This window comes from Cheilinus undulatus, linkage group 18, assembly GCF_018320785.1.
Source record: "Cheilinus undulatus linkage group 18, ASM1832078v1, whole genome shotgun sequence".
In the NCBI taxonomy this organism is placed as follows: Eukaryota; Metazoa; Chordata; class Actinopteri; order Labriformes; family Labridae; genus Cheilinus; species Cheilinus undulatus.
Window position 1 is genome coordinate 12,003,243 of NC_054882.1, and position 13,463 is coordinate 12,016,705.

Genomic DNA, 13,463 nt, shown 5'->3' on the forward strand with positions numbered 1-13,463 from the left:
ACTCCTGGTTCACAGCAAAATAACAGACAGAATTCATCAGAGCAGGAACTGAGCTGAACTACTGTTGGAAAACCAACATTTCCCTCTCCTGATCAACCATCATTATAGAAGAGAGAAGAAGGATCAGAGCCCTGACAAAACCTCAGAGGGGATCCAGAAGGATTTCTGATGCCTGCAGGTAAACCATGATAGTACTGTTGGTCAGAAATAACCATAGTCACCCTGATTTCTCTGACGGAGCCTTCTAAACTCAGAGTTCTTCATCAGAGTGCTACAGAGCAGAGACAGGGTCAGTGTTAGCCCAATAGTCCCGTAACAGTCAGCCGTTAGAGAGAAGAGACAGGGTCAGGGTTAGCCCGCTAGTCCTGCTACGGTCAGCCGTTGGAGAGCTGAGACCGGGTCAGGGTTAGCCCGCTAGTCCCCCTACGGTCAGCCATTGTAGAGCTGAGACCAGTTCAGGGTTAGCCCGCTAGTCCCGCTATGGTCAGTTGTTAGAGAGCAGAGACCAGGTCAGGGTTAGCCCGCTAATCCCGCTACAGTCAGTCATTAGAAAGCAGAGAAAAGCTAAGGGTTAGCACGCTTGTCCCGCTATGGTCAGTCGTTGGAGAGCAGAGACCAGGTCAGGGTTAGCCCACTAGTCCTGCTACGGTCAGCCATTGGAGAGCTGAGACCAGGTCAGGGTTAGCCCCCTAGTCCTGCTACGGTCATTTTTTAGAAAGCAGAGATCAGGTCAGGGTTAGCCAGCTAGTCCCACTACGGTCAGCCGTTAGCGCGCAAAGAACAGATCAGGGTTAGCCTGCTAATCCCGCTACAGTCAGCCGTTAAATAGCAGAGACAGAGTCAGGGTTAGCCCGTAGTCCCCATATGGTCAGCTGTTAGAGAGCAGAGATGGGGTCAATGTTGGCCCGCTAGTCCTGTATCAGTCAGTCTTTAGAGAGCAGAGATGGGGTCAGCGTTAGCCCGTAGCCCCAGGGTCAGGGTTAGGGTGAGGCAGTTTTATCAGCTAGTGGCAGTAACGTCCTAGAGTTATACGTTTACTCTTATTCTTCATTGTCATGAATCTCAAACATTCCCTGAATGTTCTGTCAGTGACTTCGTCCCTCCAGCTGCCAGCTCAGCTGTTTAGTCTTGTATGGTTCTTACTCTGAGTTTCTCTGCCTCTGTTCTGGTGAATCACTTTGTAAAAGTTTTAAGCCATCCTGTTTAACAACTTTGTTTTTCCCCCCATTATTTCTTCTCCAGTCCACCCTCTGTAGTGTCCTTAGTTGGCTGGTCCAGATGATGGATGGTGCTAGCTTGGATAAGTTTGGTTCTGGACTCAGTCTGGTCCAGATCTGGAGCTTGGTGTTCTACAAGCTGGGAAGAATCCACTTCACCTCTGTCACAGTCTTCTTCACATGTTTGCCCCCTGGGGCCTTCAGCAGCCGTCTGGTTAAATTAGCCAAGCATCCATGACTGTGATTTTAGCTGTACTGCCCCCTAGTGGCTGGTGGAGTCTTGTTGAGTGTTTTACTATGGTGGAGAGGGTTAACCTTCAAAGCAGATGGATACGCCCGTTTCTGTGTTTCTCACTGGAGAATCCATCTTGCAAAGCCCCCGCCTGAACCGTTTGGGCCCGGTTAGAAAGTGACAGGACAAATCAGTGACGAGGGGCAGTACTTTTGGGCGCGGTGGTGTCGTGATGTAAGCAAACGGCAGCAAGAGACCTGATCAATTATAGCGGAAGACATTAGCGTGGATGCTGCTAAAGCACCGGTTTTATGAGAACTTGATGACATTTCTTCGTTAAAAGAAGAATAAAGAACAGCAGTGAGTTGTTTTATTTTCAAAAATGACAAAAGTTGTGTACTGACATGTCTACAGGCGCCATGGTTCGCATTGCCCCTTCCTTGGTAGGGGCGCAGCTCGGTAGCGGCTACATCACAAATAAAAGCCAGCTGTAAATGAGCAAATGGAAATATACTGTAAACATTTGTGTGAATTATCACTTTTTTAAAATTTCATTTGAAAAAAAGAAGGATAATTCAGTGTAGCTGTATATTTTAACAAATATTAAAAAAAAAAATTATGATCAAATCTAAATATTTGAGAGGTTTTGTTAGTAAAACATGACCAAAAAAATCCAAAATGGGAGAAAAAAAATTTTATTCCTTGGGTAAATTGTCATTTATCATTGAAATGAACATGCAGATTTGGTATTCCATAGTTCGTCAGCAAATGTCCATCGAGAGTCTCTAATGGACAAAAACATCATTGAAAAGTAATTCTAAATGGGTTTACATCAGGTAAAATAAAACACCTGAAGGACTTTCTCTGATCAATAAGAATTTAAAGTATGAAGGTGATAGATGTAGGAAAAAATATCTGTTCCTGATGAATCCTGTTTCTGTGGCTGTCAGGTTTTTTAAAAAACAGCGTTTCATGGTGTGAATAATGAGATGTGCTCTTCAGTCAACAACAGAAATAGAAACATAAAAACTTCTGGACCAAAAATAGACAAAGATTTTAGACTTTTAGACAACGCTGTTTCTACGTTAGATAAAACAGAACCCACAAAGGGCTCTACGGCAAGCCTGAAGGGTCACAGTCTCATCTATTCTCCTAAAAGTCACTGAGCAATCGTCTAGTTTCTCAAACCTTAAATGTCATCTGCTACAGCATGAAAAGGCCCTAAATCCATGAAAACCTTAGAGGAGGACATAAAGACTGAGGAGATTCTGGATTTATGATCCTCAAATCTGAATCTGAGCTAAAAGGTCTCTATTTAAAATTCCACGCTCCCTGATTAAATCATCAGACTGTTTAATATAAAACTTTCCCTAATTTAAATGATTTAACACTGACGTACATATTTTTAATGTCTGAGGCAGTTTAAATAAACCAAATTTATAAAAACTTTGGTCCCATGGTTCACTCACAGGGGTCTGAACTTCCTCACTACATCAATTAGAAATAATTATGGAGAAGGAATAATTTATGTCAGAGAAAAACAAGCTTCTAAAGCATGAAAGTGAGTTTGTGTTTCTGACTTTTCTCTAATCTTTACTCTTTTTTAAGCGCTGGATAATCTGACCCATTTCGACCATTTAAAATAAAGATATATCTCTGTTTGAAGAGATAAAGGAAAATTCTGAAGGACAAAGATCCAAGACATTTAACTAGTTATTTATCCTCATTTATGTGAATTAAAAAGGGCAACATAGCTTTGAACTGGAGATAAATATTTTTTAGAATAATGCAGAAATAATAATCCCTATAAACCAGTTTTATCCCCTTCTTTTGTCTCTTATTTCAGGACTTTCATGGTCTAAATCAGTGTGGTTAAAATCAGGGACGCAGATTCTACATGCTGTGGACGCTGCAGAGCGTTAATCCTGTGTATTTTATACACTTACTTTATTTAAATCAACATTAATCTACTAGTGTGATGTGATTTCATGCTGCACAGCCTTAACAGCGCTAATCTAATCTCCTATCTCAGCTGGATGAAGAGACATCAGAGTGGACGGCCGTTTCTCTGAGATGTGATGAATTGTAAATTTATGTAAATGTAAACTTCCTCTTGAATGTGTACGTTTGGGCGCTGCGCTGACAGAGAGAGGAGCGTGTGGCCAGCGGGCAGAGGATGGATGTGAGAAGTGATTCAGAGATGATGGGGCTATCAGGCAGAGGAACACACAGTCATGTTGATGTATTTACGCTGGTTTTCTCCCCTCACCATCAATTACTCAGTGACACAGCTTAGGGTTTTGGTCGTGACAGGGATATGAAGCAGGATTTCTGTGATGATATGAGCCAAGAGGGATGTGGACGACTCAAAGGAGGAAGCAGAGGGGTTTCCAGTGATCCCATTAAGGCCATGAACACGCACAAAACCATTAATCACTTTCTAAAAATACTAATAGATTTATTTCCTCAGTGGAGGCCAGAGGCATCAGACATTACAGAACTGTGATCAGAGAAATGAATTTACATTACAAACATGTACAAAAGTGGAGTTTCTCTGTGGCTGATTATAGAAAAATAAATGAGTATGCAGCTGAATCTAATGCATTTCCTGTAATGACTCCTTAACATCCCTGTTTCATCACTGCAGACTGGTTTCTCACTGCGTTAGAGAATAACCACAGAGCTGACACGAGACTCTCTCAGTCATGAAGAAGCAGAGGAATGGAAAGATGAGACCCTAACATGGCAGACCATGAGAGCACCGACCATGCTGTTAGAGGAGTTTCTCCTCAGTGGGAGTAAATGTAAAGTGAATCAGACTCACACGGTGTGGGTCAGCTCCTGCGGTCTCTCCGCCTGCTCAGGAAACACAGGATGTGGCGGCTCTCCGATGGGGACACAGCCCAGAGATTTACTGATGGCATGGCTCAGCTTTTTAGCCGGAGACTTCTGTGAGGAGAGGAGGAGAGGAGGAGCAGTCAGGATTACTTCTGAGAGAGGACTGACAACAGTCAAGACTTCATCTGGGAGGACTGAGAGCAGTCAAGACTACATCTAAGAGGACTGAGAACAGTCAGGATTACATCTGAGGGGACTGAGAGCAGTCAAGAATACATCTGAGAGGACTGAGAGCAGTCAGGACTACATCTGAGAGAAGACTGAGAGCAATCAGGACTACATCTGAGAGGACTGAGAGCAGTCAGGACTACATCTGAGAGGACTGAGAGAAGTCAGGACTAAATCAGAGAGGACTGAGAGCAGTCAGGACTACATCTGAGAGAAGACTGAGAGCAGTCAGGACTACATCTGAGAGGACTGAGAGCAGTCAGGACTACATCTGGAAGACTGAGAACAGTCAGGACTACATCTGAGAGGACTGAGAGCAGCCAATACTACGTCTGAGAGGACTGAGAGCAGTCAAGACTACGTCTAAGAGGACTGAGAGCAGTCAGGACTATGTCTGAGAGGACTGAGAGCAGTCAGGACTACATCTGAGAGGACTGAGAGCAGTCAAGACTACGTCTAAGAGGACTGAGAGCAGTCAGGACTACGTCTGAGAGGACTGAGAGCAGTCAGGACTATGTCTGAGAGGACTGAGAGCAGTCAGGACTACGTCTACTGTAATGCTGGCCTTACACCAAAGGACTTTCACAAACTTGTAATAGACTTTATAAAGACTAACATCTGAGACCCTCTCACATCTAAAGACAAATTGTCAGCAAGGCGTTGAGTTTTTACTCTCAAACTGAGATTCTGCAGAGACTGGTGGTCACTAACTACAAGACTAGAATCTGAGTCCTTTCGAGTTTATTTCCCATCATGCATCTGGTTGAAATTCACAACAACAATCTTTGAGCAGAGAACATGATGTAGAAGGAGATGGAGATCATATTTGAGTTAATATCTCTAAAAAAAATAACTTCGAGTAGAAACGAAAGGAAAGTTAAACACTGAAACAACTTTGCACGTTACCGCAACAACTGAGGACCTATCCTGGGAACACTTCAGAACAAAAGTACCGCATGAAAATGCGAGTCGTCTCACCACAGAAACAAACTGATCTGGCTTTTACTTCCAAAATTCTAGGCGGTTCACGTGGCCTTGGTCTTAGATGACTGAGAGCTCCAGGTCCTGGTCCCAAAGTGCTTTACAAAAAATCAAATAGCAATAAAAGCACAGCACAAGACAAATCCATAAAGATAAAAAATAACACCATTTATAAATACAGACTAAAAGGATTAAACACCCACTGCACTACAAGGTATTTAAAGCCATCCTGAATAAATAAGTCTAAGGTTTTGATTTGAAGAGGCTCAAGTCAGAGATAACATGTATATCGGGGGGGGGGGGAGATTATTCCAAAGCCAGGGTGCAGCAAGCGAAAAGGCTCGGTTACCCCAGTGTTTATATTAGACCTGCATGGGCACTTCCAACAAAAGTTGGTTGGAAGCCCTGCCATGTTCCTGAACAGTTAAAATCTCATTTAAATAGGATGATGCAAGGCCATTTAGAGCTTTTAAAACAAACATTAAAAGTTTAAAATCAATTCTAAAATGGACTGGAAGCCAGTGAAGGGAAAAGAGAATGGGAGTAATGTGCTCTCGTCTGGTTGTGTTTGTTAAAAGACGTGCAGCTGCATTTTGCACAATTTGAAAGCGTCTGACTGAGGATTGGGAGATTCTAACATAAAGTGCATTGCAGTTGTCCAGGCTGGAACTTATTAAAGCATGCCTCAAGATCATGACGGCTCAATAAAGGTTTGCATTTGGCAAGAAGACATAATTGATAAAAGCTTTTCTTCACTACATTGTCAATTTGTTTATCAAATCTCAGATGACTGTCAAAAATACCTCCAAGATTTCTGACAGACTGACTGAACCTGGAAGACAACGCACCAAAGCCAGCCATCTCAGCAGGTCTAGGTCTTAGAGAACTCTGTCTTAGAAGACTTGGTTTTATAGGACTAGGTCTAAGAGGACTGAGATTAGTCAGGATTTGGTTTTAGAGGCCTTAGTCTTAGAGGTCTTTGTCTTAGAGGAATACATCTCAACAGATTTGGTCTTAGAGGTCTTGGTCTCAGAAGACTATGTCTGATAGTACTTGGTTTTAGAGGACTATGTCTCAGAGAACTTGGTCTAATAGGAGTTATTCTTAGAGGATTTTGTCTTAGAGGTCTCGATCTTAAAGGACTTGGTCTTAGAGGACGAGGTCTTCAAGGACTTTGTCTTAGAGGATTTTGTCTTAGAGGTCTTGGTCTTAGAGGACAACATCTCAGAGAACTTGGTCCTCAAGGAGTCGGTCTTTGACGATTTTGTCTTAGAGGTCTTAGTCTAGAGGACTAGGTCTTAGAGGACTATGTCTCAAAGAACTTGGTCTTAGAGGAGTTGGTCTTAGAGAATGTTGTCTTAGAGGTCTTGGTCTAGAGGACTAGGTCTTAGAGGACTATGTCTCAGAGAAGTTGGTCTTAAAGGAGTTGGTCTTTGACAATTTTGTCTTAAAGTTCTTGGTCTTAGAGGACTAGGTCTTAGAGGACTATGTCTCAGAGAAGTTGGTCTTAAAGGAGTTGGTCTCTGACAATTTTGTCTTAGAGGTCTTGGTCTTAGAGGACTACATCTTAGGGAACCTTGTCTTTAAAGTCTTTGTCTTAGAGGTTTTAGTCTTAGAGGTCTTAGTCTTAGAGGTTTTGGTCTAAGAGGACTAGGTCCTAGAGGTCTAAGTCTTAGAGGGCTATGTCTTAGAGGACTAGGTCTTACCCAGGAGGAGTGCTCCTTCATCTGATGCTGGTTGCTATGGGGTCCGTTGGCATGGCCACGCCAGAAGCAGCTCTGACAGAGTTGGTAACCATGACACTGCTGACAGCGATAACGGAAACCCATCATACTCTCACTGCGGCAGTAGGAACACTCCACCGGATGGAAGACTGGGATGGAGACGAGAGGTCAAAGGTTAGATTTAAAACGGAGACGTCTGTCTCAATAAACTCTGGATTAACCTTTGAACTCTGGATTACTCTTCAAACTCTGGATTAAGTTTTAAACTTTGGTTTAATCTTTAAACTCTGAGTAAATTTATAAACTCTGGACTAATCTGTAAACTTTAGTTTTAATCTTTAAACTCTACTATAATCTTTCAACCCTGGATAAATCTCTAAACTCTGGATTACGCTTAGACTATGGTTTAATCTTTAAACCACCCCCACCTATGGCCCTGCCTGTTCTATATGGTGTCCTGTAGCTGTTTAATTAGTTATTTTGGCTTCAGGGATGGTTTAATTTATTAAAGATTAACTTCAGACTAGACTATACTTTAATCTCACCAACATCCTGATTCTACAGCTTTTTTTCCTCACATTTTTAATCACATTCCACTTCCTGTTATTCATAAACCAACCCTCTGGCACACTCTTTACACGAACCTCTCATAAAAATAAAAATAAAGGTAAATAAAATATTAATATAGATACAAATATAGAGAGTGTCTCACCGTTTTCAACATTAGCCAGTCTGTGCATGAGCGGGAGCCATACCAGACACTGAGGAGGAGGATCTGCCATCATCACATCTAAAAATGTGTTCAGCATGATCTTCTTCTGGAAACAAGTACAGGGACAGAGACAGGACAGAGATTAACAGAGGCTTAAGGAGGATCCAGAGGAGGGACAGGTAAAGGTGCTCCAGCTCCTACCTGCTGAGGGAAACACGTCCTCACTGAGTGCTCCGTATATCCAAAAGACGGACCCTCAAACACGGCCGTGGGGAGCTTCAGGACCTCCCTCAGAAACTGGTCAAACTTAGCAAACATCATGACTCCACTCGAGTCAGAGATCTGGGAGAAAATATCTGAGGGAGGAAATGTCAGAGTTAATCTCCTAACACGGAGCAGAGATATCCTCACTGTCTGGGTTTTTTCCCAGGTAAAATATGCTATTTAAGCAGAAATTCACTCCGCAGGCATGCCAACAGCACCCCTGTGTGGTTCACTCAAGTTACTACATCCAAACAGATGGTGTCCTAAAATAACCTGGAGAGGACAGTTAAAGACTATTTCAGAGAATCAGGAACCAATGATGGAGGAGGATCTTAAAACCACAGATCATTAACAGAAACAAGTGGATAAGGTGTTTAAATTGACTCATTAACATGAACATCTCTGACTTTAGTGTTTCAGGTTAATAGTACTCCGTTTTCTGACTTTAGTGTTTAGTGTGATGGAGTTACTCACAGCGGAGTTTGTCGACGATCTTCCCTCCACACATGGTCGCTAACATCGCTCTCATGGAGAAAACTGTCAGCTTCCCGTGGCTCTCACTGCAGACAGAAACACGTTCAGACATCCAAAGACATTAAGACAGACTATTTGGGAAAAAAATGGCCAAAACTGATTTACAAGCTTCCAGTGAATTAGATCTAACCCTGATGTCCACATGATACCAAGTGTAGATCTGTCCCCCAGACATCTAAAGGTGTTCTATCTTCTACCTCATCTCAACTCAGACAACACTGGTGTATGTGGAGATGATAAATAAATGTTTCTGCTCCTCATAGAGAGAGAGAGACTCAGCTGTGGAAAGTAAAGAACAGTCTAAAGTCAGTGTCTCATGGACCTTCTCTTTTAATGTCTGTTAGGTTTTAACAGAAGAACAAACCAACCACTGATCATACCTTAGCTGGCCATGAGAGGACATACTGGTTTAGAGCATGCTGAGACATGTTAAAACCAGGTTCTGGTTTCTGAACTCTTTCTAGGTAAAAACATCAATGTTCTGTTGTTCTAAATTGATCTGAACCTGTTTGTTCACTGATAGAACTTTCTGTTTCCTTAATTTCTGGGATTTCAGATGAAAATAAAGACCTAAATCAGTTTATTTTATTCTGCAATTTGGAGCATAAATAGTAATTTTACTAGTAAAATCAGAGAAAAGCATGTTATGCTCTTGTAAATGCAGGTATAAAATGTTTCATAAACATTCTCCTGAAGTCTCATTCCTATTTTGGCAGGTTCATCAGAGCATGGGTTCTCAACTAGTGGGTCAGGGCCCAAAAGGGACACAGAGCTCTTTCCAGTGGGCTAAATTTTCATAAGACATTAGTAGACTCTGATACTAAACGTGTGTTTTTTACAGCAGACACTTTAATTACCCACGCCGATGAAATCGGCAGGCAGTTATTGTAAAGGGTTCTGTATCTTTGTTCGTTTGTTCATTTGTTTGTGTGTGTACAAGATAACTCAAGAACGGAAAGTCGTATCTTCACCAAACTTTCCGGGAATATTGGGATAGTGACAGTAAAGAAATGATTAGATTTTGGTGATGATCCGCGTACCCATTCCTCGGTGGTGCTGCTTAGGTGTGGGTCTGCCGCCTCAGACGGCCTTTCTAGATTATAAGATGTTAAAAACATTGGACTAGTCCTTCAATTACAGATTAATTCAGAGTAACAGGGTTATTATAAAGCTGGTTCCAGGCCACTTCAGTGTTGCTCCTTCATTTTATCATTCAGAGACCAGGTCTTAATGTGGTGAAATATCTAATATGACCTGGACCTAATCTGACTACTAGGATCTAATATGACCATGAGTTAGTCCTGTATCTCAATGTGGTCCAGTATCTGAAGTTAGGCCTGTATCTGAAGTTAGTCCTGTATATGAAGTAAGTCCTGTATATGAAGTTAATCCAGTAACTGAAGTTAGTCCTGTATCTGAGGTTAGTCCTGTATATGAAGTTAATCCAGTATCTGAAGTTAGTCCTGTATCTGAAGTTAGTCCTGTATCTGAAGCTAGTCCTGTATCTGAAGCTAGTCCAGTTTCTGAAGTTAGTCCTGTGTCTGAAGTTAGTCCAGTATCTGAAGTTAGTCCAATATCTGAAGTTAGTCCTGTATCTGAGGTTAGTCCTGTATATGAAGTTAATCCAGTATCTGAAGTTAGTCCTGTATCTGAAGTTAGTCCTGTATCTGAAGCTAGTCCAGTTTCTGAAGTTAGTCCTGTGTCTGAAGTTAGTCCAGTATCTGAAGTTAGTCCAATATCTGAAGTTAGTCCAGTATCTGAAGTTAGTCCTGTATCTAAGTTTAGTCCAGTATTTGCATTTAGTCAAGTATCTGAAGTTAGTCCAGCATCTGAAGTTAGTCCAGTATCTGAAGTTAGTCCTGTATTTTCATTTAGTCAAGTATCTGAAGTTCTTCCAGTATCCAAAGCTTGTCCAGTATCTTAAGTTAGTCCATTATCTAAAGTTATTCCTGGATCTGAAGTTAGTCTTGTATCTGAAGTTAGTTCTGGATCTCAGTAAACAGCTGTGGCGCAGTATTACACACAGTCTGTGTGTAATACTGCACGCCTCTGGCCAGCTCATAAAGGGTAAAGGGTGTAAAGGGCGTAAAGGGTCTCATGTTATTCTGTTGTTAGACTGCAGGGTGGCAGACTATGGACTGTAAACTAGACTGTAATGTGATGGTAGCCCAGACACAATGAATAGATACTGACATACGGGACAAGTCATAAAGGGTTAAAATCTCTGTCAATGCCAAAGTCCTCTAACCAGAACTCCCTGACTAATGCAGAAAGGAGTTCTTTTCAAAGGTAACGTGACCCACCACAAAGAAGTCGTAAAGTAAAGACTCCTACAGAGGGATGGTGGTCAGTCTGAGATTATTAACAGATATAATCGCAGAAAACCAACAAACATATCAGTCACTGAGCTGTCTGTGTTCAGATGTAGCTTTGTTCCAATGAGTCTCAGAGTAATAACATCTAAGGAACCATTCTTCCTATTGTACATCTTTCTTATTGAACTAGTTTTAGTCTTTGGTCTGGATCAGTCCCTGCAGTGATGCTACCATAAATCAGGCAGTGATTCTATAGCTCTCCTTCTAAAGAGCCCCTCTCCCCACAGAGAGCACCTGGCCCTCACCTGTCATATGTAGCCACCATGAAGTTGAGCAGCAGTCCGATGGACTGGTCCACGTTGATCTGGTGTGTGGTGGGCAGCCGTTTGTTGAGCTGGTAGTAGATGGAGGACAGGATCGTCTCCAGTCGGGACACGTTGATCTCAGCGTTGTGGTCCAACGTGTTGAGCCCGTTGTCACGAAACGCTTCGATCATGTTCCAGACGTCCACCAGATGAACTGTGTTGGGGGGGCAGAGACCAGTTAGTCAGGTTTGCATTAATAAAGGAACAAACATTCTAAGGGTAAAACTATCAGAGCAGTCTGAAAGGAGAGGATCTGCATGCTCTTACGATTACATCTCTTCTGCACAAAGCGGAGTTTACAGGCAGTCCTGTAGGTCGACAGTCTGATCACATCGAAGTTTTGAGCTCCTACAAAATAAAAGCATGACAAATGACCCCTGTATTTAAACAATTCCTAAGATTAAAGTCCCCCCAAACACAATAAGGGTGATTTTAGGAACATATTAACGCTCTCTCTCTGTTTGTGTGGGAGTTCTGATACTGTACGTGCTAAAGACCTTGGTTCTCCTCAGAGAAAACCGCGAGCCACAGCTGACTGTGAAAAGAAAATCCACTCACTCATTTCCATGAAGAGCTGTCTCTTCTCCACCATGGCCTTGCCTCGTTTACTGCCTTCCTCGATCATCCTGCAGCACATCACACAGAAGAGCATGCAGCGCTGTTCAGACAGCAGTATGTAGAGAAAAGTTCTATTCAATAACAGCCTGGAAATAAGGATCATTTTAATAATTTTTAAATATACATGTTACATTTATCACAGTTGAAGGGAAAGAGCTCAGACTGTGACTGAGAATCTCTGCAGAAAAACTTAATTTAATAAATAATCTAATAAATATGGAAGTTCTCAGGTCATTATACAGCTCTCATCTGTTTAAAGGTTAGAACATTTGAGCCTATAGAACGTTATGATAAAGGATGTTCTCTCTATTTAACCTGAGCACCAAGGACAGAGATTAGTCATCACACCACTGACTCCATGACAGAAGGAAGAACATTGAAAAAGCCACAGATTAACAGCTGTGTTATTCTCAGTCAAAACCATCTAATTACCTCCGCCAAGGAGGTTATGTGATCGGGTGGGTTTGTTAGTTAGTTAGTTTGTCTGCTTGTTAGTTAGTTTGTTAGTTTATTCATTTGTTAGTTAGTTAGTTAGTTTGTTTGTTAGCAACATAACTTAAAAAGTGAAGGACAGATTTTGATGAAATTTTCAGGAAATGTCAGAAATGGCATAAGGAAGAACTGATTAGATTTTGGGAGTTATCTGGATCACCGTCTGGATCCAGGAATTTTCTAAAGGATTCTGTGCTATTGGGAGATAGGGCTAATGGCTGAGGTCTGCGCTCTCCGAGTGCTTTTCTAGTTTAAATTAATCTCAGTCACATATTCAAATAAAAAACAAGGCCTGACTAGTCAGTGAAAGAAAACCTGAGAGTTGGATGATCAGATTTTAGCTGCTGGATGTCTGACAGAGAGATCTACTATCTAAATAAATTAGTACTGCTCATGTCATATTAATTCATAATCATAATCACCATTATTTTAATTGATATCGAAATTATGATCATTAAACAGGATTAGTAACAGACTACATAAAACGGACCAAGTTTAAGAATGAACAGCTACAGTTCTGTCTTCTTTAGTTTTCTCATTCTCCAAACTGACCAGAGAACCAGGGCTCCCTCTGCTCCTCACTTAAATTAAAGTGAGAGCTGTTTCAGTGGGACACGCAGAGGACACAGTGTCCTTTCTGAGAGGATTTATGATTCTGTTGTATTCTCTACAAGGTTGTGTGGTTCTGTAGTGTTCTCTACAAGGATCTGTGGTTCTATAGTTTTCTCTAATGGGACCTGTGGTTCTGTTATGTTCTCTAAGAGGATCTGTGGTTCTGAAGTGTTCTCTAAGAGGATCTGTTGTTCTGAGGTGTTCTTTAAGAGGATTTGTGGGTCTGTAGGGTTCTCTGAAAGGATCTTTTTTTCTGTCGTGCTCTCCAAAAGGATCTGTGGCTCTGAGGTTTCCTCTTAAAGAATCTGAGGTCCTGCAGTGTTCTCGAAAA

At 41.7% G+C, this 13,463-nt stretch overlaps 1 protein-coding gene across 6 annotated transcripts in view; it reads right to left on the reverse strand.

Moving 5' to 3' along the window:
• Positions 1-13,463, reverse strand: part of dtnbb (dystrobrevin, beta b) — a 41,309-nt gene that overhangs the window by 22,828 nt on the left and 5,018 nt on the right. For 4 of the 6 annotated variants that reach the window (XM_041812035.1, XM_041812033.1, XM_041812032.1 and 1 more), the window contains exons 3-10: positions 11,969-12,036; positions 11,678-11,758; positions 11,351-11,564; positions 8,671-8,756; positions 8,134-8,288; positions 7,933-8,038; positions 7,203-7,369; positions 4,274-4,398 (exon numbers count right to left, since the gene is read on the reverse strand). In XM_041812035.1, coding sequence (XP_041667969.1) covers positions 4,274-4,398; positions 7,203-7,369; positions 7,933-8,038; positions 8,134-8,288; positions 8,671-8,756; positions 11,351-11,564; positions 11,678-11,758; positions 11,969-12,035 — 1,001 coding nt within the window. In that variant the 5' untranslated portion in view covers position 12,036. The remainder of the gene's footprint in view (positions 1-4,273; positions 4,399-7,202; positions 7,370-7,932; positions 8,039-8,133; positions 8,289-8,670; positions 8,757-11,350; positions 11,565-11,677; positions 11,759-11,968; positions 12,037-13,463) is intronic. The other 2 variants (XM_041812030.1, XM_041812031.1) reach the window with 2 other exon arrangements.